This window comes from Ambystoma mexicanum, chromosome 3p, assembly GCF_040938575.1.
Source record: "Ambystoma mexicanum isolate Mex_15411 chromosome 3p, UKY_AmexF1_1, whole genome shotgun sequence".
In the NCBI taxonomy this organism is placed as follows: domain Eukaryota; kingdom Metazoa; phylum Chordata; class Amphibia; order Caudata; family Ambystomatidae; genus Ambystoma; species Ambystoma mexicanum.
Window position 1 is genome coordinate 109,795,297 of NC_090925.1, and position 25,122 is coordinate 109,820,418.

General features: G+C 47.6%; 1 protein-coding gene across 3 annotated transcripts in view; it reads right to left on the reverse strand.

Moving 5' to 3' along the window:
* LOC138580133 (transmembrane protein 139-like) overlaps positions 1 to 25,122 on the reverse strand; it is a 366,231-nt gene that overhangs the window by 228,298 nt on the left and 112,811 nt on the right. For all 3 annotated transcript variants that reach the window (XM_069650442.1, XM_069650440.1, XM_069650441.1), the window contains one exon: positions 1,311 to 1,652. In XM_069650442.1, the coding sequence (XP_069506543.1) occupies positions 1,311 to 1,609 (299 nt within the window). In that variant the 5' untranslated portion in view covers positions 1,610 to 1,652. The remainder of the gene's footprint in view (positions 1 to 1,310; positions 1,653 to 25,122) is intronic.

The window sequence follows — 25,122 nt, forward strand, 5'->3', positions numbered from 1 at the left end:
CTTAACCTATGCCAACAGTCATGCGTGCGCACAGTCCACATCAGCACCTTCACCAACACACACGTACACCCTGCAGTACGCCCTCTGCTCTCACAAGCCACATACTGACATATATTCATATATACGTACCATCCATGATTAAGCACCTATCTGTATGTAATCCAGTTGGCTGCAATTAGGAATGAGAACCAGCACCCAGGTCTCCATCACCAGAAAGTATCTTCTGTGGTGGTCTGTGGAAAAGAGGCTTCTTTTCACATTGGTCAGCTACACTATGGATCTTTCCATGCACAGTTCAGAAATGTGCAGGCAGCATGGCTAGCAAGGGAAAGCACAAGCCTTAAGGGGAAAAGAGGAAAACCATAATTGATTGCTGTGAAGGTGAGGAGGACTGATTACCCTCTTTTCTAGCTCCTTACAACTGATGCCTTGGTTCTTATCTAAGGGAGCCCCAGATTGTAATTCAGGGCCACCACCATATCAGTCAGCCAGATTTTACTTTTATTTATTTATTTATATTTTTTGTAACACGCTTATAACGAGCCCGGAGGCATGATAGGGCCAACAAGACAAACACACAACAGAAAGTATCCGCAAGGAGTAAAGGGGGGGGTGGTCATGCAGACTTATACAAATTGTTGGACAGAATTTACTTACGGCATTTGCTTAAAAATTAAACATCAAACCAATATAAACATTTCATTAAGTAGAGCAATTCCAGTGTATGCAGGTGATGCATAATATATAAGAAATAATAATCTTCCAACTTCTTTGTCAAGGTTATTTGGGACAAACATATTGAGCTATACTGTACTCATTTTAGACATAATAAATAGAGAGAGTGGTGGAGACAGACTCTAATTAAAAAGAATGAGTTTGTGGGGGACAGAGCGAGAAAGAAACATAGTGAATGAGAGACAAAGATCAGAAACATACAGCAAGAGAAAGACATAGAGCAAGAGACAGAGCAACACATGCAGAGGCCGAGGAAGTGAGAGACCGTAGACAGAGATAAAGGGTAAGCGAGTGAGATGGAGTGAGAAGACGACAAAAACATTGAGTGATACTGACAAGTAGCCATGAGTGAAAGAGCGACAGAGAGCCAGAGAGGGAGTAATGGAGACGGATAGAAAAAAAGAGTGTAGCAAGAAAGAAAGAGACAGGCAGAGAGATAAAGGGAGAACGTGAAACAACAAAAATAGAATACAGAGATGCAGTGTTTTCCCTCTCTTGCTTTTTACCTCCTCAAAAATATCCTTACTTCCCCCTGGGCAGAGAGACAGTGAAGATGTGAGTCTCTTTATACTTACCAAGCTGCGCCGTCCCCACTGGGCCTGCTCTCCTGCGTCACCTGATTCTCCGGCCGATTCATTCTGGATGGCAACCCAAGCTTCTTGAAGTACTGTGCCACGGTGTCCAAGCTGGTCAGCAGGTAGACTGAGAGTACAGATGAACCAATCACGATGAACAAGATGCTAAGACCGATTGGCTGGTATCTAAAGGCCAACAGGAACAGCCCAATCACATCCATGAAAGTCCCGAAGACCAAGAGTATTTTCCGAAACCACTTCCATGTAATTTCTGCGCTGAAGCCTTCACATTTGCACATGATGGTACCCCTTCAGGAGTTGATCGCATTGCAGGTACAGAATCTGTGGATGGCAGCATAAAAACACTGAGCTGACATGTGTCTCTTCTCATAGGTCACACAACTCTCAAAATTCCCTGTCCCTAATCTTTGACTCTGAATATTGGCAGCACAGCATTCTTCCACCAACCCAAGATGGCAGCTGCTTCTCTGTTCATTAATTCTGGCTCTCCCAAGTGCACGGACCGCCAAATGCTAAGGAGACAATTCTCTCCATTAGGTCACCTTCTCTGGATTTTCAGCAGTACTTCATAGTTTGGTCCCTAATCGACTCATTAGTGGGCGGTGCTTGATGAGCATGTAGAGGGGGTTGGCAATTCTAGTGTCGGTGACGGTATGCAGTGATTATATCGAATCCCAAAATAACTAATTCAATTACAACAAATCCAAAATTATAATTCCAAAATAACGAATTTGAATAAAATGTAAAAAGGGATTAGGAGTGGGAATAGTTGTTTTGGGGGTGGGGGAAAAGTATTAGGAACCAAAAAAGGTTAAGGGAGCTTTGAGGAGGGACCCCTCCAAAACAACGAAAAAGGATCTTGTTATTTTGGAATTCGTTATTTTGGTATTAGTTGTAATTGGATTAGTTATTTTGCATTCGATGAAATCACATGCGACCATCGGCGACTGCTACTAAGCCATTCTTCCCAGGACTGAGAGTTTACATCTATTCTTTCTCATTGAACTATGGTGTGTCCCCCACTAAAAGGGACACCAACACACTGTACCAGGCACCTACACATCATAGGTAAAAGAGGTTGTACAAAGTATACATCAAAGTGAACAATAACAACAACTTCACAGGGCGGCAGGAAAATGCAAGTTATCATGATGAACAAGCTATCCTCCAGTAGGGGAGACTAATCCTGCTTCTGTACTATTCCTCCTTTTTCAAACTGTATTCCATAGTACAGAAATTCCCACCGTTTTGCAGCCTTTTCTTTCCATAGACTTCCCTTCGTAACCAAGATACATACAGAGCAGAAGGCCATGGTGCGCAAATCTTCACTGGGTATAACGATGTTAAAGGTACGTTTCACAACGTAAATTCACACTATTGTTAGTATTGTATTTAAGCAATTTGTTTAGAAGACAAAACCAGTCCCGACAGGGCGCCAGCTGGCAAATTAACCAGACTGTACCAACGCTTTCTGTAGCATACCAAATACAATTACAAGCCTCTGAGGAAGAGCAATTGTGTGCTCGAAACATGTGTCAGGCTGGACATACTGGACTTGACTTAATACATTTACAACATTGGAAGTGCATTCTAATCCATTTGAATTTGGCGCTGTGAGACTGGTTTTGTCTTCTAAACAATTTACCTCTGTGGTGTAGTCAGGCAAAGTACCCAATCTCTACTAGTTACCTGAAGCCTTAGACTTGTTCTCTTATTCCAATTTGCAAGCGCAGTGGACTCTTAGTGACTTTTGCCAAAAGCTTTACCTCAGTTGTATTTAAGCAATACTGCATGGAGCTGAAGGCAATACTGCTTATATGAGGCCACAGTTCATTATAGACCTATAATTTGAACAGCTCTAAACTCCATGACAGGCCCCATATGTCATATTGACTTGGGCAGGGATGCATTTCACAAATAGAAGTCAAAGCCAGCTTTATTTCAGAAAACTTTCCATAAAAGCAAAAAAACAACAACTAAAACGGCAACATCAGTACATACATATGTTGGTGACAACAAGACATCAATATATAAAAACTACAATTCATGTAGAGAAAAATCATGCATGGCGATAAAAGCTAGGTGAGTTACTCATTAGCTTCTCCAGAACCAGGCTGAGAAAATAAAACTTGAGACAGCAAACACAACTTCAAGAATCCGCAGCCGACTTCCAAAATGTCAGAGCTTGCACCGCAGACTTCACACCATGTTTTAAGAAAATTGGACGCAGCCATCTATTCCTCGCGGTGTAATAGCCAGGGCAGTTTAAAAGCAAATGAACTTCCGTTTCCGGCAACTGGAGGCAGAAGGGACAAAAGCACGTTGGATTTATTTGCCCCGTCCAGTTAGCACTGAAACTGCTATAGGAAAGATATTTAGTCTACAACTAAGGTAAAGCACCTTTTTCTTTACTGGGGATATGATATCCAAGTAAGCTTCTGCCCCAAGCTCTAATTTGTGAATTAAATAACCTGTTAATCTTGATAACGGTCCTGAATTTTTCAGTAACTTCTTGACACACAACTTGGGTGTCAGGGTCCAGTACGCACTCCTCATTCTGGCAAAGCGAATCAAAACCTGTTGCTTCTAAGGTGTTTTTCAGATGGTTAAACCAACACCAGGATTTACCCCCATGTGAGCTTATTACATCCCAGACTGTACAACATTAGTTCCTTCTTAGCACAAATATTATATACCACTATAAAATGACCCTTGTGGCTGTTTCAAACTCGGCAGGGTATTGGCCTGTTTCCATATACAATTGGACAGTCCGCAAGCTCTGTGGCAGGCAGAGGATTTCTTTCATAAATGTTCTCTTAATTGTTGGTAAATAATCTGGGTATTTGTAGCCCCATATCTCACCACCACCATGGTGGCTGGTATAGCCTGCCCTTTGTATACCTTTAGTACTGAAAGAGGTACAACTCTACAACTCAGATATCTTAAGGCTCAGAGCATCAGAACACGATCGCTGTGGTGGGACAACTGCTATGAACAGGTGACATTGTTGTGTTGGCACATCCCCAAATAATCAAAGCTGTCAACCTGCGCCAGCATAGTCATTTCTAAGTCAATTCTCAAATTCTTTGTGAGGTGGGGATTGTAGCAGGCCATGACCTCTGGTTTTGATTTTGAGCACAGAATGAGACTATAGTGCCCAGTTGCTTTTTGAAGTCTGTAGGGCTCTTTGAGGTAATGACAGCCTCATCGGCGTAGAAGAGAATGCCAATGTTTCCTCCCGCTATCAATCGGGCATTGGGGCACACATTACACATTTATAATGCCTATTCATTAATATACAACATAAATAGCATGACAGCCAAAATGCAACCCTGTCTCACACCACTGGAGGCAGAACATCTGTCGGTAACCTCGCCACCCTGACCATAACGAACTGCTGCTGTATTATTTTCATATAGTCTCATCATTGGACACAACATTTTCAGCGCCATGTTCATCCATATTAAAACATTCCAGAGGATTCTACGGTCTACTCTGTCAAAGGCAGTTTTAAAATAAATAAAAGCTAGATAGAGGATCACGTTTTTCAAAATAAAGAACTTACTTAAAATAGCATGTATGTATAAGGAAAACCTGGTCAATTGTACTTTTACATTTTCTAAATCCAGCCTGCATGTCAGTTAAAACCTTCTTCTCTGTGACCCAGTCTTCTAGTCTTGTCAGTAAAATCTTTGCATAACCTTTAGATGTACCAACGATTTGTGAAATCGGCCTATAGTCAGTAGCTGACTAATGGTCACTCCACTTAAATATTGGAACTATAACAGCATTATTGCAGATATTTGGTACATATTTAACTTTATTTATTTTGTTAACAAACATAGTTAAAAACAGCACCCAGACTATGGGCTCAGCCTTGAACAGGTCCATAGGCCAATGATCACTGCTGGGGGCTTTGCATGATTTCTGAGAATTCAGAGCTGCAAGAACGTCAACCTCACTTACCCATAGGAGAGTATCAACATGGGTGGGCGTATCTCTGCATATCAGGAACACTGCCATTAGGTATATACAACTCTTGGAAATGTTTAAACCACTCATCTTTGGTTATAGACGTTTTTCAATTCCCGACCAGTGGTTAGCGCTGGGCTTAAATATTTTGAGATTATTTGTCAAATTGTACTATAGTATTTAGAGTTCAAGACATTACTAATGGCCTCCCATTTGGATTTTTCATAATTATTTTTTTTCTTAAATGCAAACTTGTATACCTTCTACACAATAAAGTTATCTGCCTCTTTGCAGAGCAAGATTTAAGTGCTATGAGTACATCTTGTTTTGCCTGGTTGCATTCTTTATCAAACCATGTTTCCCTTACTCTCCCTCTCCGCCTCATTATGTTTGTGAGATAGGTAACAAACTGAGGCCTAGCACATACCATATCTTAATATAAACTTTACAAAGCTGTCTTCCCCCGAGTAGCCTCATTTAAACATAATTCAATAACTGGTAAAACGTCAGTGAAGATGTATGGGGCAACCTGTTTGCAATCAATTCTATTCAACTGAAGGGGCCTCCTACTGTTGGTGGTTGCGATATCCACCCAACTCAAAAGATGTATTGTGGTTTTACTAATTCGCCTCCCCCACTGAGTTTTAAACATACATGATCATGATCTATCTCTGTCCTGTTAAGAACTCAGAAGGATGCGAAAACATTGCCGCTCCCATCTCAACCCAACCCAGGATGTAATCAATATGTCTAGAATAGTTGTCCCTTCTGAATGTTGGGGCGGCAGGCTGATGACCTACCAAGTGCCCATTACATCCTCTAAGGCCGAGACTATAGAACAGTGCTGCCCGTTTACGAAACACCAAGGGCTTTCTCATTTCCTTGGTTTAGAACAGACTAGATCTGGGATGCCCCAGGAGCCATGCTCTTCTGTCAAGATGGGATCCAGTTCTGCCTGGTTGCTCCAGGTTTGCAGGGGAGTCTTTAGGTAATCCAAATGTCTATTTAAGAGTAACCAAAACTGAAGACTCTTCCTTGATTGCAGAGACCCTTAAATAGATAGTAAACAATAACATATTTAAGCTAGTGGGTAGCAGAATGGGCAAGCCCTTTAGATCAGCATGATTAGTTGGAATCATTCTAACAGAACTTGCATTAAGGTTGACACTTAGCCCGATCAATAAACCTCCACTCGGATGACCGTTTGGGTGCAATATCTAATGCAAAGTCTAGCTCTAAATAATTATTTGCTCTTCTTAAATAATTTGAAGGTAAGGCCGTTCCTAAAACATCTGCCGCTGTCTCTAATGAATGGTGTCAAAACATCCAGAACAAACTCATGAACAAAATTACTAAGCATCAACAGGCAATGTAGGGGATACTCTGGTCTTATGATAGTAAAGGACTTTCCACGCTTTTCTTTTCATAAAGGTATTGAGGACGAAGTTAGAACTATCATTGAAAAGCTCAAACCCACCGTTTGTTTAGGAGATATCTGTCCAGCTCAAATTTTAAAGGACTGTTTGAACCTTCTACTCCCAGCTCTCACCCCAATTGTCAATCTATCTTTGCTGACACAAACGTTCCGACCTCCATTAAACAAGCTTGGATCCCTCCAAAAAGGAAAATCTGGATCCGACACTGCCAAGCAACTATAGGCCAAACAAATGCCCCTTTCATTATGAAGATTATAGACATAATTGCCTATCTTCAATAACAAGAATATATTGAGGAATATAATATTCTGGGCATTCGGCAGTCTGGTTTTCGGCCTAGGCATAGCGCCGAGTCAGCACTATTGGACTTAAAAGCCAACATGGATAGGATCACTGACAAAGGGCACACCACAGTTCTTATGTCCTTGGACCTGTCAGCACCCTTTGATTTAGTTGATCATTCACCGCTGACAAAGAGACTAGGGGTATTAGGGCTAAGTCCTTCTTTTTCAGGGAGGGATAGTGGCTTCTCTGCTGCTACAAATACCAAAGCCTATGGATTCTTTTGTGGTGGTAGAAATGTCTGAGGCTCTGTAACTAAGTTACTGGAATTTTAGGGTCCCCCAATTTCTCTCAATTGAGTTGTATCCCACTCCTTACACTATATGTAGGGGAGGCATGGTATCACAAGTATGACACCGACACAAAAGATACAATTTGTAAAACCCTTATTAAAGTTTCAATGAGGTTGGAGATGTCAAAATATGGACAGTTCTAACAAACAATCCCCTCTTAGCCTGGAGCTAATTGCAACCAGACTTTCCTCACAAGAGCACAGTCTGCAGGAGTGTATTATACCTGACAGACCAGGGAGGGGCTTGAGGGAAAAGGCAAGAGCAGCAGCAACAGAGCTAGAGGAAACAACAACAGCAGTTCAGTACGGTGATCAAGGATACCAACCTTGCCAGCCACCCCCCGTGTCCCCCACTCTTACCTGCTCTGTGAAGGAAAAGACCAGAAACCTACTTGGCCCCACAGGATACAGCAAGATGAAAACGAGGTAGCACAACCTCAGAAGAAGTCCCGAAATTCCAATAGAATATTTCCAAGGCAGTCCTTTAGCTTTCTGCATAGCGTCCCAATGTGAAATGTAGGAGTGACCAACGAAGAAATCAGGAGAGCGTCCACAGTAGTCACCCTAATGTCCAGAAAAAGGATCCTTGGAAATCAGCAAAGCGTCCCAAATAATACAGGTAAGTGAGTCCTTGTATGGGGGTATGAAAAGAAAGAAAAAGTAAGGATGGAAAGTAAAGAGACGGAAACTGAAGAAGGGGAAATACCGGTAGACCAAAACGATCCAATCGAAAATCGGGAAGTATTTGACCAGGTTTCAGAAGTTGTCACACCAAGGTACAGTAATCCGAGTATCAACGTAATGAAACACAAAGCAAGAGGGCAATCCAGGTAAGCAATGCGGCGTCGGGGAAACCGGGGAATCAATCCGAAGGAGCCAGGCGCCGGAAACCAAGGACAATCCAATAGAATAGGCCGTAACCACAGGCCAAGAAGTTGAAAGTGGGAAACAAGACGTAAATATCAGGATACAAGAAGACGGTCCGTGCTCCTCATGGACCGTAGTGTCTGATTCAACTACTAACATGGAATGCTGGAAGTTGTAGTCCGAACAGTTCTCCAAGACGCCAAGGGATTTTCCAGGTGATATAAGGGGTGCCCAAACGCTGTCGTTGCCGCATATGGGGTCGGGGCATGACAGGAGAACCTCCTACTTTGCCCTATAGCTAGGATGGGAGTAGTCTGGAGCATCACATCATAAACAAAACAGTCCTAGTTGTGTCTGTTAAATCAAAATGGCCTATACTAACAAAACCTAATGCCTGCCCTACAGCTATTACAAAAAGTGTGAAAAGGTATATGGGTATGTAAAGGAAAGTCAGTGTTCAAAAGAATAAATGTGGCTGGGTCAGCGCCCCTCTCCACGTTGGACAGCACAGAGTAAGGTGGTCCCTGTAGACAAGGTGACACACTCTGGCTAAGGTTCTCAACTTAAAGTCAGTTCAAAACGCAGATCGAGGCCCGTGTTACGCTCACGTGGTTCCCACACGGGCATCGATCGGACCAGGACAGCTGCGGTCTCCACCAACGTGATAAAAAATACCGAGATGACTGTCTGGACTGGTCCGCCTAATCTCGTCTGCCTGATCCGTAGAAGTATTCTCCTGCAAGTGGAGAAAGGGATTTAGCCACCCGTGGATATGAATGATAGCCCCCTCCCACTGTTCTCGTTCTCCCTTCTTGTCACCTCCGATATCCCCTTTTAGGAACCTCACCTTGTTTTTAAATGATGAGCTCTCCATCCTGCGTGGATTGCAGGGGCGCGTTGATGCCAGTTACTTCACTGGTTTGAAGGCGTGGGAGAGTTCCGGAGAGTATTGACTCTGAGGTTCCTGGCAAGGTTCGGTAAGCATCAAGTTCATAGAGTTCAATATGTCCGATGAATCACTCTTGTTCCCCCTTTCCTTCCTTGTCTTGCAACTAAGATCGTGAGAAGATAGCCCTCGTGGCAGTTGGTGGCTCTCAGGTAAGAGTCTGTATTACCCGACGCCGTCCGGTAAATGTTGCCGGTGTTTAACGTGTTGTTTTCTCTCCCTTTGCAGGTGCGGCACATGAAGATGTGGAGAGTTATAGAATAATGCCTCCGGTGGTAATCAGGTAAGTCTATGATGATAAGTGTTTTATTTGTTGGTTTTCTCGGCTCACCTTGTTGTTTTCTTTTGTCCCTCAGGTGCCGGAGTTCGGCGAAGAAATGATGGAGGCAGCGCCGAATCGAAAGATGCTGCGAGGACTGGTGAGTATGGCGCAGCGCTGCAGCTGGAGATCTGACGCGTACAGAAATTATGTTCTTTCCAGGTCTGGAGGCGAGATGGATCCGAAATCAGGTGAGGAATTCGAAATAGTTTGTTTTCTAATCTTGTCCTTTTCTTTCCTCTTGGTTTTAGGAGCTCCAGATTCGAGGCGGGCGTGGCAGAAGACTGGATGCAGACTGCAGGCACGGTGAGCGTTACGCTGCTGGATGCAGGATAACGTGAAGCGTGTGCTGTTGTTCGGGCGTGCTTTAAATAGCCTCCAAAGTAGATCCAGGTAAGAAGTTCCCTAGAACCACGCCCGAGTAAAAAATAGTCCCTGTAGAAAAATAGTCCCATCCAGGCCTCACGTTGGCTTGGACTCACTAGCAGCATGTTCTACATCAGGTAAGTAAAGTCTATGAGCGTAGGCGCCTATGGTGCCAGGACTGATTTCCATGATGAGCCTGGTGCCTAAGGCGCCAGGACTGAACCCAAACAGCCCCCAGCCGGGGCTGTTGGGGTTTAAATAAGTATTTGGATGCCTGCTCCCGGAGCTGATGGGCTTGGTCCTGATGCCCGGGGGTAGGCATCATGACAGCCCGCCTGACCTTCCACGCTAAAGTCTGCTTTTCCAAGTTCCACAAACACAGTTTAACAAAACGTTCACGTTGGTCCCCCTCTGTTGGGCTCAGACCTCTTGAAACAACAGGTCATGTTGGTCCCCCTTGGTCGGGTTCAGACCTTCCACAACAAACATTTCACAACACTTTTAGGGGTTCCCTTCCCCAAGCTTAACTCATATCTTTGAGAGGTTCCCTTCCCCTAACTTATTATATTTCTGGTCTCCCTCCGTCGAGCTCGCACTGTTCCCTAATGTCAAAGACTTTCGTATGTACATGGCTTCGTGACAGACCTCCACAGGACCACTTTGACTGTCCAGCTTTCAACTCACTCCCATGTCATTTGCCCCACTGCGTTCTGGTCTGGGTATTTCACTGTATTATGCATCACAGTTCAACGTTCAGCCTTTTGCATTCCCCTTCTCTCAAGGTTTACTTTCAAACGACCTGTTTTAACAGTTCATTCACTTTCTCTTCACAACCTTTTCACCTTCCACGTATACTTTTGAGTGGGCTACTTCCTTTCGCCGGACCCCTCAGTTACTCAGTATCATTGACTTTACAGCTATCGTTATGTCAAAGTTAATTTGCAAGTCTGCCTTTCTTCGCATCTCATCCACATGCGTGCAGCCTTCAGTTTTGAGATATAATGTTGCCACTTCAATCTCTCTGCAGCACACACCAGTCTTTCATGTCGCTTGCCAACTCACTGGCTGTGTGCGTTTCTTTCTTGTCTTTTACTTTCTTCCAATTTACGAGTAAAGGTTAGTACCACAGGCTTGGCCTTGCCTCCCCAAGTCTGCTGTTCACCCGGTAGGGTCGCTGGTGTCCTTGAAACACAATGCATCCTTCTTGTTTGGTATTCGGCCTTCTCCATGTATCTCTCACTACCTTTTGGAAGCAATGACCTCCTGCAGGGAACTCCTGGGGTACTCCACCCATGGCTCTCGTCCCTCGGTCCGTTGCTCTGCTCCAGTAGGTTTGCCTTCGCCTCTAAAGTTCTGCGCTTACTCGTGTTCCACCTTGCTCAGAGTGTGTCTGTATGTTCCGCCTTTTACCCGTGTGAGGAGAGCTAATTGATGTCAGATGTATGCACTTAAGACTCAAGTGCCTGACTTTGCCTGACGCAATTAGCGGGACATGTCCAGTGCGATGTATGAGAGTTAGCATTGTTACTCTCAGCCACCCTCTTCCTCGGCCCAATGTTTGTGTGAAAAGGGGGCGGGGAGAGTTGGGACATCGGAAATCCTATGAAATGCTGTACAAACATTATATGTCATTCTTCATATAGAATTAAAACTTTATATACTTTACTCAAATATACCAACCTTCTGACAGTAGAATGTACAAGTGATTCAGAGATCTGTATTTTTCTGCTTTTCTCTTATTTTCGCTTTAGTAATGATATGATATGGCATTCATAATGCGCCTATACACAAGTATTTCAAGGCGCGACGAGGCAAGGGGGGGGGGGCAGAGGGAGGACACACAACGATTCTACTAGGCCAGGTGTCATTCAGATCGCGCAAGTGCATGGGAATGGGGGAAAAAGGAAAAGTGCGTGGGGGAAGGGAGAGGGGAAAGTGCAGTACATGGGAAAAAGTGGAATAAATAAGAAAATAAATAAACAGCCAGCTGGTGGCAAGTGCAAGGAAGTGCAGACAAAAGTGCTGGTAGGGGGACTGTAGGGATACAGAACAACGGTCCTCAGGCGCAGGGGTTGCCTGGGAGGCAGTGCAAGTGGGCAATTGACAGGGCCTGGGCCAGCGATCAGAAAGGGTGGCCAGGTAACCCGGGCAGTTTCAGTCAGAAAATCAGCAGGGGAGAGGGGGAGCAAAGCTATAAACAAGAGAGGGTCCTGCCTGTAGGGATACTATTTGGTTGCACAACAATTCATAGTGCAAATTGGATTCTTAAACAGCACACTGGCAGCATATTAGTTACTGACAAGTTGTGCAAAGCTGTGTCAAAAAATGTAGTGCAAGCACTCAGATTGAGTTACAATTGGTTTTACTGATAGTCGACACATTCATTATTGAGAACAAACAACAGAATTAGAATTAAAACATTCTCTGCGTAGCTGTATGACAGATACCAAGGGGGTTCATAAAACAAGAAACAAGTTATCTTATGATACACAGAGAGGTACATATAACAGTAAAGTTCCAGTTGACTGTATATTTTGTACATGCGGTGGCTGAGTTACCTAAGTACATGAATACTCAAACCAAACATGTATCAGAATTACCTTATGCTCAGTGTACATGTAGTAATGGACCACAACAATGTTAATTATTCACGCATGGAGTGGAGAAAAAGAGCAGAAGAGATATGCATCTACAAATACATTACTACATGCAGGATTGCAATTTCTTATGAACACTGTAGGTAAAAGTGTCAAAGATGGAGAAATAGTCCCAGAAAATAGAGTCCTTTAGGTACACACAGCTCTGCACCTAGTGCTAAGGGAATGGGCAACATATATATATTGTTATTTTCAGGGGGATTGTTATTTTTAGTATTGTTATTCTCAGGGGGATTTTTTCTCCTTATTAGACCTTAGGAGGGTCTGTTCGCGCCAGGCTGTAGGGTGACCTTGTGGTAAGTCGACTTCTAGACTGTAAATCAGAGCCCCCAAATGGGGAGGAACCAATCAGCAGCAACACAGCAACAGAAGGTTATGCTGATGTTCACAGACGTTTCGGCAAATGTTGTAGACAAGCCTTCTTCTGGAGCCAAGGCGGTGATCCCCTTGACAGGGATAGCAACCGGTGGGGTTGCCTAGCTGGCTTGTGTGTTTAAAGTTGATGGGTGGATGGCTTATGCTTAGGACGGCAATTTCGGGATGTCCACCATCCAAGGGTAGATGCTGGGGCACTTAATGTCCACAGGGTAATTAATGGCAGTTTAAGATTTTGTCAGTCTCGGGGTCCTACTGTCGCCGTGCAGCACCAATGAAAGTGCATGCTGCAGGGCTGGAGGGGCGTGCCGTCTGATTATCGCGCTGTACAGTTCTGCAAGTGAGGAATTGCTGGATGCTAGAGGGGGAGAGAAAGCAGAGGCAAAGAGGAAGGTTTTGAGGTGCTTCCTGAACCGGAGATGGTTCTCCTCGAGTTTAGGGGAGGCAGGAAGGCTGTTCCAGAGAGAGGCCCCAGCCGAAGAGAGTAATCTGCCACCAACTCATTGCTTGGAGAAGCGACTGACAGTGAGGGAGTTGGAGGCGGATGAGCGAAGAGCTCGAGAAGGAAGATATTTAGGAAGAGAGAGTTGAAGATATTTCGGCCCCAGACCCCAGAAGGCCTTGTGTACAATGCAGAGGGTTTTGAACTTAATCCTTGCAGCCACTGGGAGCCAGTGCAGGGATTTCAGTCCTGGAGAGATACGATCCCTGGGTTTGAGGCCAAGGACAAGTCTCGCAGTCCTGTTCTGGATAAGTTGCAGAGGGCGGAGAGTAGAGGCAGGCAGATTTAGATAGAGGCTGTTACAATAGTCCAGACTAGAGAGGACCAGGGCTCTGGAGACAGTAAGCTTCTGGGGGAAGGAGAGGAAAGGAGGAATACCTCTAAGGAGGTGCAGCTGGTAGTGTGACTTCTTATAGATGTCAGAGATGTGCTGGGAGAAGGAGAGAGCAGAGTCGAAGATGACCCTGAGGTTTTTAGCCTTGCAGGTGGGAGTAGGAAGAGGGCCAAGAGAGGCCGGCCAGAGAGCTGCAGGGAAGGAGGGACCGGGTGTGCCGATGAGTAGTATCTCAGTCTTACTGGCATTAAGGCGGAGGTCATTGGTGGCACACCACTCCTGGATGGCGGACAGACAGTCAGAGATGAAAACACAAACTTTGGGGTATTCACTATACATATTGTTCTTTGACAAATCCAAATGTTGTATTCTGTATTTATGAATATAATACTTGTTTAAGATGCATGGTGTCTAGCCCTGAAGACGGAACACGTTCTGAAATGTATTGGCACATACTGTTAAGATATATTTCTGTGGATGCATACTGCTTAGCAGAATATAACAAATCTGGAAAGAATTCGGATCCAACCAGTGATGCATTATTATTTTTGGAAATATACATGAACAGAATATAAACAGCAAGAACAAACATGTGCAACTTATTTTAAGAGAACTACGAACTGGGATGCTTTCCTAGTTCTTTTTCTTCGGTAATGGAATTACTGCCACTTTTTTCCCACACTGCCAAGCTTGTAATGAGGCCCAGTAAAAGAAGCCAGGGGTCAAATGGGTCTATATGATACTTTACAGTGATTTCATAATCCAATCAAGTCGTTCCTTTATGTTCTCCTTTGCACCAATTGAGACCCATATCCAACAATGATAAAAAGTAACTTCCCTCTTCTTCTCAATCATGCTCACTTTCTTGCAGGGTGCCATGATGCTCTTCTATATTCACTATTTTTATTTAAAATATAGTTTTGTGGACTAGATCCTTTGATCATATCTGTAACAAAGTCCCCTGCCTGATTCTGGAAACCAGCAGGGGAGTGAACCCCTCGGCTGGGTACCATACTAAGGGAGTGGATGTTGAGCACGGTGGCAGTATAGGGAGGAGACGAGCACGGCACTCGCTAGGCCACGATTCAGAGGTTTTTCACACATATATTTAGAACTCCAGAAGCAAAAGGGATTTGTAGTGAATTAAAACCGCATCACCTGCCCTCAGTTGGAAAGCAGTGGTTTAAGGCTTGAACAAAAAATTTAGGACAATATCCATTCATTAATTTGTTGTCCGACAGAACGGCATGGACGCGTTACCAGAACCGTTTCACCATGTGATGAAATTATCTCCAGATATCTATAAGTGAAATGTTTAGACTATTGAACCAGTTCCATGAAGAAATGTTATCTTCAGTCCTGATGAAGGACCCTATACACTAAAATAGTCGATCGCTTGGAAGTGGGGATCGCCTCAAGAAGGGCTGAAACACATTGGGCCTCATTACACGGTAGGCGGTAGGGACATACCGTTACCGGTAAGGGATTACCGGTATCGGTAAATCCCCTCCCCAATCACGACCCGGACATACCGCTATTAGCGGCACCGCTAAGTACGGTGGCACTATTAGCGGCAAGTCCGTGAGCGCGCGCCCCCTCAGACCGGAAATAGCGGCATAGCACAAATATCAGGGCATCACGAGCCATGCGTACATGGCAATACCGGCATGTAGTAGACCCAAAGAACCCTTACCGGCAAGGCGCTAATACCGGCATCGCGAACCACACGTTAAAAGAGCACAGCAGAGTTCCCACCTGCCACAGGTGGACAAAATCAGCACAGGTGGAGGCAATGGAGACTGGCAGCACAAAAGAGCACACCACACCCCTCCCCACACCAAGATGGATGCAATACTAGCAGCATTACATGGGCTAGAGGACATGATTGCAGTGCAGCAGCTACAACAACAGGCAGCACAGAGGAGACGCAGGAGGAGGAGGAGGAGGAGGAGGGCAAGACAGGCGCAGCAAGCACCACCAGTGCACCTAGTGATACCACAGAGGCAGCCACCAATTCCCAGGATCAGAGCCAGTCCAGTCAACCTAACCCCTGAGCAGATACACACCCTGTACCGTCTGGACTGGAATACCATCACCACCATAGTAGACATGATATACAACGACATTGTGAGTCTCATTGACATCCGTACTGCCATCCCCCCTCTACTGAAGGTGGTAACAGTGCTCCACTTCTTGGCCACAGGCACCTACCAGCATACGGTAGGTCAGATGCATGGCATATCACAACCAGTATTCTCACGCACACTGAACCAGGTGCTCGATGCCCTCCTGCAGCACACAAGTCAACACATATACATGCCACGGACTGCCCAGGAGATCTCCAACACCAAAGTTGGCTTCCATTCACTGGCAGGCATCCCAAGTTGCATCGGGGCCATCGACTGTACCCATGTAGAACTGGTGGTCCCACATGCCAATGAGGCAGTGTACCGTAACAGAAAGCTATACCACTCCATCAACGTCCAAATGGTATGTGACTCCAACAAGATCATCACACATTGCTGTGCCCGATATCCCGGTTCAACCCATGATGCAATGGTCCTGCGGAACTCGACAATACCACGATACATGGAGCGACATGCTGGACAACGTTCGTGGCTACTTGGTGAGTAGCAGGCCGACCACATGTCAGTGTGATGTGGATTGTGAGTGGGGGGGAGATGCATACTCCAACTGGGCGTGATTGTGAGTGGGGGGGGAGATGCATACTCCAACTGGGCGTGAATGGGGGGGGGGGAGATGCATACTCCAACTGGGCGTGAACTGGTGTCATGAGAAGAATGGACATACATATTTGCATCACTGTACAGTGAGGCAGCCCACAATGGACCAGAGACAAAACCACATGCTGGAAGTGAGTGCCACGACAAACATATCAATCCATAACGCCAAACAGGCCATTCCAAACAACATGCACACCGCACAACACACCATTCCCCCAATTACACAAATCAGCAACATGCATATCAAAATCACAACTGAAATGTACGCTGAACAACATCAGAAATGGTCCGCGCACATGAGTGCATACAAATGGATCCCCTGTAGCCATTGTGGTGAGGCACACCCGTACCCCACCACAGAATTGCCATCAAAAAGCATGGGGACATCAACTAAGGAATGGCAGTGTACTAGCAGTGTGGCACTAACGTTGCCAGGGCCAGGAAACACAAATCACTTAAACTCAGGCGGGACATGGCAATCCCTGCCGTATGCATGCATGGTGCATGTCCACTTGCAAGGACCACCTCACCTTCCCACATTGCAGTAACCCTGATTGCCATGCGTGCTTGGATCTGTGGATGTCGTTGAATATGCAATGTTTGTTTGTGTGATATGTGCACGCTCCACATTATGTAGACACTTACACATACCCATTGTTGCACCCATGCAGGTGATGCAGGTTATCCCCTGAAGAGGTGGCTCCTTACCCCTGTGCGGAACCCACAGAACAGGCACGAAGAGGACTACAATCATGCACACACCCGTACCCGCGTGGTGATCGAGCAGACATTCGGCCTATTGAAGGAACGCTTCCGGTGCCTCAGCAGGTCGGGCGGGGCACTCCTGTACGGGCATGAGAAGGTGGCCAAGATCACCATGGCATGTGTCATGCTTCACAATATGTGTATCAGACGGAATGTGCCAATGCCCCCTGACATAGAACTGCGACCACCGTCTGAGGATGATGACGGGGACGAGGATGGAGGAGAGGGGGCTGCAGGTCATGCAGGTGGCGATGCCCATGAGGGACGTGCTGTGCGGCAGCACCTGATAGACCATTGTTTCTGATGCACATGGATTAGGAGGGTGCAATTGGTGTTCAGCTCAGGGCACGGGGTGTATGGAGGACATAAACACAGTGCACCCTTCAACAATAAAGCACACATACACAATGATCAATGTCCAGTCATGTGATTATCCATGCCATTACGTGTGTATTGAGCATTATGACATTCAAACGTGCATGTACCCTCCACCCCAACAACCCTCCCCCCTTCCCCCCACAACTCCCCCAAACACCCTCACCCCCCTCCCCCCACAACTCCCCCAAACACCCTCACCCCCCTCCCCCCACAACTCCACCGAACATGGTGTGCACATCAGTGCTGCATCAGTTCCCAAGTGTCAACAGGGAAAGGCTGGCCCTACTTCCCTCCTCCACTACCACCATTGGGGGGTTGTGAGTCTGACCGCCGCAAGGACCGGCTGGACCTGCGCAGGATGGTTGTCTGGTCGGAGCTAGTAGACGAGGGGGTGGCTGGTTCATCTGCTCCCTGTGAGTGACGCATGCTCTCCATCGCCTCAGCAATGCGCGTTAGGACCTGCCTCACAGCGGCCATCTCGTCACATAGGCGCGTCGTGTTGCTGTCCATGGCAGCTTTCATGTCCCTTGACAACACCCGGATCTCCTCCCTGGTCGAGGCAGCCTCGCTCACTTGCCGGGCAACCAGGGCATTGAGCTCCTCCTGGCGCTGGCGTATCAGGCTCATGGTGTCGTCTGCGGCCCTGCCCCTGTTACTCCTCGGTGCAGCTTGCTGCATGTGGCCGACATCAGGTGAGCTTGCCACGGGACTGAATGACCCATCCATTGCATCTCCGGCATGCACCTCATGGATGCTGCCATTGGATGTGTTGCATGGGCTGTGGAGTGGGGACAGCTGGGTGCTGGGTGTACGCTGCCCTTCCGGTGTCGGACATGGGTCGTCCACATCACTCATAGGTGACGTGGCTGCTGCTTCCCCGATGGAGCTATTGGCTGCGGACGGCGTGCCTTCTGGCACTGCCTCCTGAGTGGTGGGGGTGGGTGGTGGGGGGGCTGCCACAGTGTCGGATGGCATTTCGACCCTTGGTGTGGTCGTTGCGTGTGTGGCTTTTGAACGCTGGGCCACTCCAGATATCCCAGTGCCCCTCGATGTACTGGGCCTGGTGCCTGCATCCTTTCCCTTGGCCTGCTTTTTGGGTGGTGGGGCCTGCGTTGCAGAGTCCAGCTCCTCACTGTCAGATTGTGGCCCTGTGGGGGAGCAAGACAGGGATAACATCAGTGATGGGTCAACGTGCATCATGCATATGTTGTTGTTGCTGCAGTTCTTTGGATTTGGACATCTAGTTTGGGCCTGCAGGTTGTTGGCCAGATGGGTGGGTCATCCGGACATGTGTCAGGGTGACACGTGTGTGAGGTGCTGCATGCATGTGGTTGTGTGGGGATGTGCAGGGCATATATGCAGGGTTGTGTACATGTGTGTGTGATGACCCCATCCATTAGCTAATTCCCATTTCACATTTGGGGGAGGGACTCATGCTTAGCATTGCTGTGTTTTGCATGGTCACTCACCTCCGTCTGACGTTGTTGCCACACCACACTCCATTCGGCCCACTCCCTCGATGGATTCTATGCCAATGGTGCTGGCACATGTCTCCTCCCACTCCTGCATCTTCATCGGGGATCCACCTCCGCCTCCTGTGCCCATGGCCAGATTCCTGTTGGCTGATAAAATGCTGCGTACACGGAGGCGCAGATCATCCCACCGCTTGCGCACGTCCTTTACGGTGCGGGGGGTGGAGCCCACCGCACTGACTTTCTGCGCCACCTCAGCCCAGATTTCCTTTTTTCTCAGGAGTGCCGGGCGCCGCATGTCGCTAGCGAACACTACGTCTCCATTTGCAGCCAGGGTGTCTGCCAGCATTTTCAATTCCTCGTTTGAGAAGCGTTCTTTGCGCTGGCGCGCATCGGCTTTCTTTAGGGCCTTGGGCATTGTTTGTTCTTGTGGGATGTGGTTTTGCCAGTCGTGGTGTTGCTGCAGGTCCTGAGTGCAGGGGATGGCAATGGATTGTGTTTTTAAAGATGGCCGCCGGGCTCTTTCCCGTTCCGGTGCGATGACGCTATTTCCGGTTCTGGTGTTTTACGGTGACCGCTAATAGCAGTGACCGCTAACAGCGGTGACCGCTAATAGCGTGCAGCATGAGGGCGGAGGTGCTATCAGCACTTTGGTCGGAGCCGGTAAGGTGCTTTTGCGCCATGGCGGTAGGGTCATTTACCGGCATGGCCCTATGCGCGTGTCCGCTAACTCGTAATGGAACGCTATTAGCGGCCTCCTACGATGGCGGACGCGCTAATAGTGCCATGACGGTAAATCACATTTTTTACCGCCTACCGTGTAATGAGGCCCATTGTGTCGACAATATTTCATAGATAAAGATCCCATAGCGGCAAATAGCGTAATTTCCTGTATACATGTTAACGCATTGGAAGAAACTCCTGTGTACAATAACTCTCACCTGTTGCATTAAAAGTTGGAACATAGGAGTATTGAACATTGAATTTCACTAGAAGCATGCGTTGTTAGACCTACTATGTATAAATCATCTAAACATGTCCTACTGATGATAAGAACACATATATGCCAACCCCACACTATTTTAAGTGTCTTTATGTTTTAATGTACTATATACCTGTTTTTGTGTACATTGATGAGAAATTGTGTAATAAAATATTAAGAATTTTAAATCAGAAGGTTGTACACTGCAAAGTGCAGAATTGATTTAAAGTTCTGCAGTGTTTTCTGAGAGATACCACTTGGCCTGCACAGAAGAGGGAGGGGTAGCTGTATACTCCAATCCTTTTTTGCAGTCAGGGGAGGAGCCTCTGACCACTCAGGAGCTGCTCCAGGGTTTTATACATAACAGGGTAGTTCATTAAAGCACCAGTGACCAGTCCCTGGTGTCGTTCCCTCTCCCATAGCCCTCTGAAAAGGTTACTGCATGAAGAAGCCAAGCCACCTCCCCGGGAGAAAGAGTATGAAGCCAATCCTCTCTGGCCCAAAGCAACAACATAGCAGCAAGCTCCGTTCCCTTTCAAGGGGAACAGTTTTCACAGGGTGAAAGAAGTTAGCACCTACTTTGGCCCTGTGCAGCAAAGGGACAGAACTATGGATCCAGAGAGTCCACAATGAAGCTCACAGTCCTACAGAAACAGTAACTGTAGTACTCCTACGTCCCGTCCCCTTTCATCCATACTTATGGGACATTCCTCCGTCCTGTGGGACGGGACGATCGGAGCACTTTGTAAAAAGCATCACATTTTTCAAAAATGAGTCCTTCCTCTCTTTTTACGCGGGGTACCGCACGCGGCCAAACCCAGCCCTCCTTAGCTCCGCCCAGAGCATCGCCCATCAGTCCTTTTCTCTGCACATTCGGGACTGGACGCTCTTGCATCTTCAGAAGATTTTTTCCTTCCAGTGTCCTTCTCTCGTGCTCCGGTTTAGCGGTCACATGGTAGTCCGTCTATGCCGGGTTGGCTAGATTTTCCTAATTGTTCTTCCTGCGATCAACGCTTTGCTAGGGCGGATCCCCATCCTCTTTGTTTAGAGTGTTTGGGTCCGGACCACCGGTGGGACTCGTGCTTTTACTGCAACTCCCTTTCGATACAGACTCTTCAACGTCGCCTGGAGCATTTGGAGAAGGTGTTTCAGCACGTTCCTCCTCTACATTTTCAGAGTTTCATCATACAGACACCGGGTCGTGCCCCAAGGCCTCTAATGAGGTTTTCTGTACTGAACCAAGGTTTGAGGCCCCTCGTGAGGGAGCTGTTACCGGACTCGGGTCCAAGGTTCCTCTGTCAGAGGCTAAGGTGACCGACAGAACTGAGATGCCTCTTAAGGTCTTGTTGGTGAGGTGGGTTCCTCATCGGTCCTGCTGTAGTGATGATACCGGTTCTGTTGAGGGGGCACAGAGTGAGGTCGTTGACCATAATTCCTCTGTTACCAGCGTGGCCGAGGTTCCTCTTTCAGAGGTTAATTTGGCTATTAGTATGTCTCAGAAACATCCTAGGCCACACAGTACCGGCTCTGCCGAGGTTCCTTGTGTCAAGGCTAAAGTGAAAACCCCTAACCTGTCTGTGGAGACTCCTGCCTCACTCACACATGTGACACAGTTTTCCTCAGGTGTTGACAAAATGGTGCCCGTTCCCGCACAAACTGCGACAGCCATTTTGGACTTTTCCCTTACACCTACGCCATCTGCATTGGGTGCTGGGAGCATTTTTTCAGGTGAACAGCGTTTTCCTTGTGCACCGTTTCGTCCGGTTTATGACTGGAAGGCTCAGATGCCATTACAGCACTCGGTCTCGCTCCCTGCGGTGTCTGTGCCATTGATGTATGTCAACCCGAATGGTGAGGGCCCCTCTTGGCAGCCCTCTCCCTTGCGGCCCTGGAGCTATTCCTCTCATGAGAGGCCTCCGCCTGCTACAGTGTCTAAGCCTTCAGCGGAGGATGCCTTCTTCGGAAAATTTCAGAAGCTAATGCACTTCGACCGCATGAAGGAATATTTCAGAGGTCTTTTTAAGGAAATCTGCCCTCCAGGGCTGAATTCTGCACCAACGGTTCCTGTCGCAGCACCGGTTTTTCTGGCAGATGTTCCACCTGTACCAGTTGGCCCACCTCCAGCCCTTCCACCCCCGCCGCCCTTATCTCCAATAGACAAGTTTTCGGTGGAGCTAGACGTGACGCAGGTCGATCCAGACGCGTTGGATGACATGCAAGGGGTTCAGGATGGTGATGGCCAGCCCCGCTCTGTTAGGGCGTTCCATGACCGGGTACTGGACACAATGACTCTTCTGGATGTTCCAGTACCTGAGGCACCCCCTCTGCAAGAAGGGGTGCTTTCGGGGGCGTTCACCTTGTCTCCTCAGGAGCGCACCGGCTTGTTCTTCCAGAAGGACGACTTGGCCGAGGTCTGCAAAGACTGGGATATGCCACACTCTGGACAGCACGTTAATAAAAAGATTAACGCTTGTTATAGGCTTCATACTTCGGAGGAGGTAGCCTTAGCATCTTGCCCGCTTCCTTTCTCCACAGTGGTGGCGGCCACCACGCTACAATCCAGACCGGCTTCAGCGTCATCTACAGCAGCGGCTCAGGTTCTGGCCAAAGAGGAAAGTTGCTTGACTCTTTGGGGTGGAAGATCTTTGCTAATTCGGCCATGCAGTTGCGCCAGGTGAACGCAGAGCTCATTTTATGAAAATGTGGAAAGGTCTGTCAGAATTTGAGGAGTTCATTCTTGCGGATAAGCTGGACGACTTTAAGGTTGGCTTGTCAGATGCCAGAGTCCTGGCGCAGTATATGCTTGAGACTGCGGCGCATCATGTCGACACCTCGGCTCGGGGCCTCATGCTTGGCATGGACACCTCTCGTCAGGCTTGGCTTCATACCATTAAGTTTTCCAAGGAGGTTCAGGATAAAGTTCTTGACCTGCCTTTTGACGGCAAAGAACTGTTTCATTCGTCAACAGATGTAGAGCTGACTAAAACTAAGGACAGCACTCAGATGGCCAAATCTTTGTCCGTTCTGGTAAAACCACCTTTTAGGGCTCAGAGAACGCCTTTGCAGCCTCTGTCTTCCTCTGGATTTTGGGGGTTTTTATGATCGAAAGACACGGAGAGTCGATCCTCCAGCTGGAAACTACCATCGGTGTCAGCAGCGAGGCCGGTTTTTCTCTCGGCCCTCGGGCTCCTCCTCAGGATCTGGGGGTCTTGCCTCTGAGAAGCCCGCTAAATTAGGGTTTTCGGGGCTCGCACGAGACCCCGGTGGGAGGGCGCATTGCGTCTCACTGGGAGGCGTGGCAGACCATCACCAAGGACCGGTGGGTCTTGTCAGTCGCTCGGGCAGGCTTCCGCTTGCCCCTTCGCACTACCCCACCCATCAATCCTCCCTTCCAGCAGTCGGGGACGCCCTCCATCAGAGCCGAAGTCCAGAAGCTTCTGGATCTCAAGGCGGTGGAACCCGTTCCTCTAGGGGAGCGTGGGGAGGGCTTCTACTCCCGTCTGTTCACGGTGCCCAAACCCAACCAGGCTGGCCTGCGCACGATCCTAGACCTTTCCCAGTTCAACCTTTCTCTACCTCAAGAGAAATTCAAGATGATCACCCCCGGTAGATAAAGTCCTCTCTACAGATGGACAACTGGCTCAGCATGGTGGATCTTCAGGATGCTTATCTGCATATCCTCATTTGGAGCCTGCATCAGAAATACCTATGGTTTTCCATGGGGGAGGAGCATTTCCATTTTCGTGGGCTCCCGTTTGGTCTCAGCTCGGCACTGCGTGTCTTTACGAAGATGATGTCGGTCATCGCAGCTTATCTTTGGCTACAGGGTATCCATGTGTATCCTTATTTTGACGATTGGCTACTGCACAGTCCTTGTGCATTGAAAGCCTCAAGCAACCTTCAGTCTCTCCTCCAGCTCCTGTTCCACCTTGGGCTGTCGGTGAACTGGCAGAAATCCTCCATGATGGTCTCTCAGGACTTGATTTTCCTGGGTTTTTGCTGGAACACGATCAATTGCAGAGTGTACCTGACTGGGGACAGAATGGTGGATCTGTTCACCACATGCCAGGTGTTTATGCAGTCAGAGAACATGTCGGCCTGGTGGTTCCAGAGGCTTCTGGGCCTCATGGCATTGTGCGTGCTGGCTCTTCCTCTTGCTCGTCTCAAGATGAGGCGGACGCAGATGGCTCTTCACAGCTCATCGCTTCAAGCAGTGGATCCAGATTCCAAAATGATACTGGTTCCACCTTTCATGAGGGCGGACCTCTTGTGGTGGTCGTCTCTCAGCAATCTGTCGGTGGGCGCTCCCTTCCAGGAGCCTTGCCCACTATTGACTGTCACAACGGATTTCTCCCTTCTGGGTTGGGGTGCGACCGTAGATCATCGTCAGGTTTCAGATCTTTGGTCGCCACAGGACAGACAGCCTCATATAAATTATCTGGAGCTCCTGGCGATATTCCTGGCGCTCAAAGCGTTCAAACCAGGTATTGTCAACAAGGTGATCCGTGTCCGCGCGGAAAATGCAGTGTCCATGTTCTATATCAACAAGCAGGGGGGACCAGGTCTCCTCCTCTTGTGGGGCTTGCCATTCAGATCTGGGAATGGGCCATTCACCATGGTATCTGCCTGGTAGCAGTACACATCCCGGTCCAGCTGAATGTCACTGCGGATGCCCTCAGCCGACGAGAAATTGTCAACTACGAGTGGGAACTGAACACAGAGATCCTCTCAGATATTTGTCGCTGTTGGGGCACTCCAGAAGTGGACCTCTTTGCGACATCTACAAACAGGAAGCTTCCCCTGTATGCCTCCAGGAACGGGCTTGAAGCCTCCTCATTGGGGGATGCTCTCGAAATTCCATGGCACAACATGAAGGCCTACGCTTTTCCGCCTCTTCCTCTGATCCACCGGGCTCTTTCCAAGCTAAGGAACACAGTGAATTGCTCCCTACTGTTCATGGCCCCTTGGTGGCCGGCCAGGTTTTGGTTTTCGGAGCTTCAGCATCTATCGGTGTGTCCGCCGCTCAAGCCTTTGTTGATTCC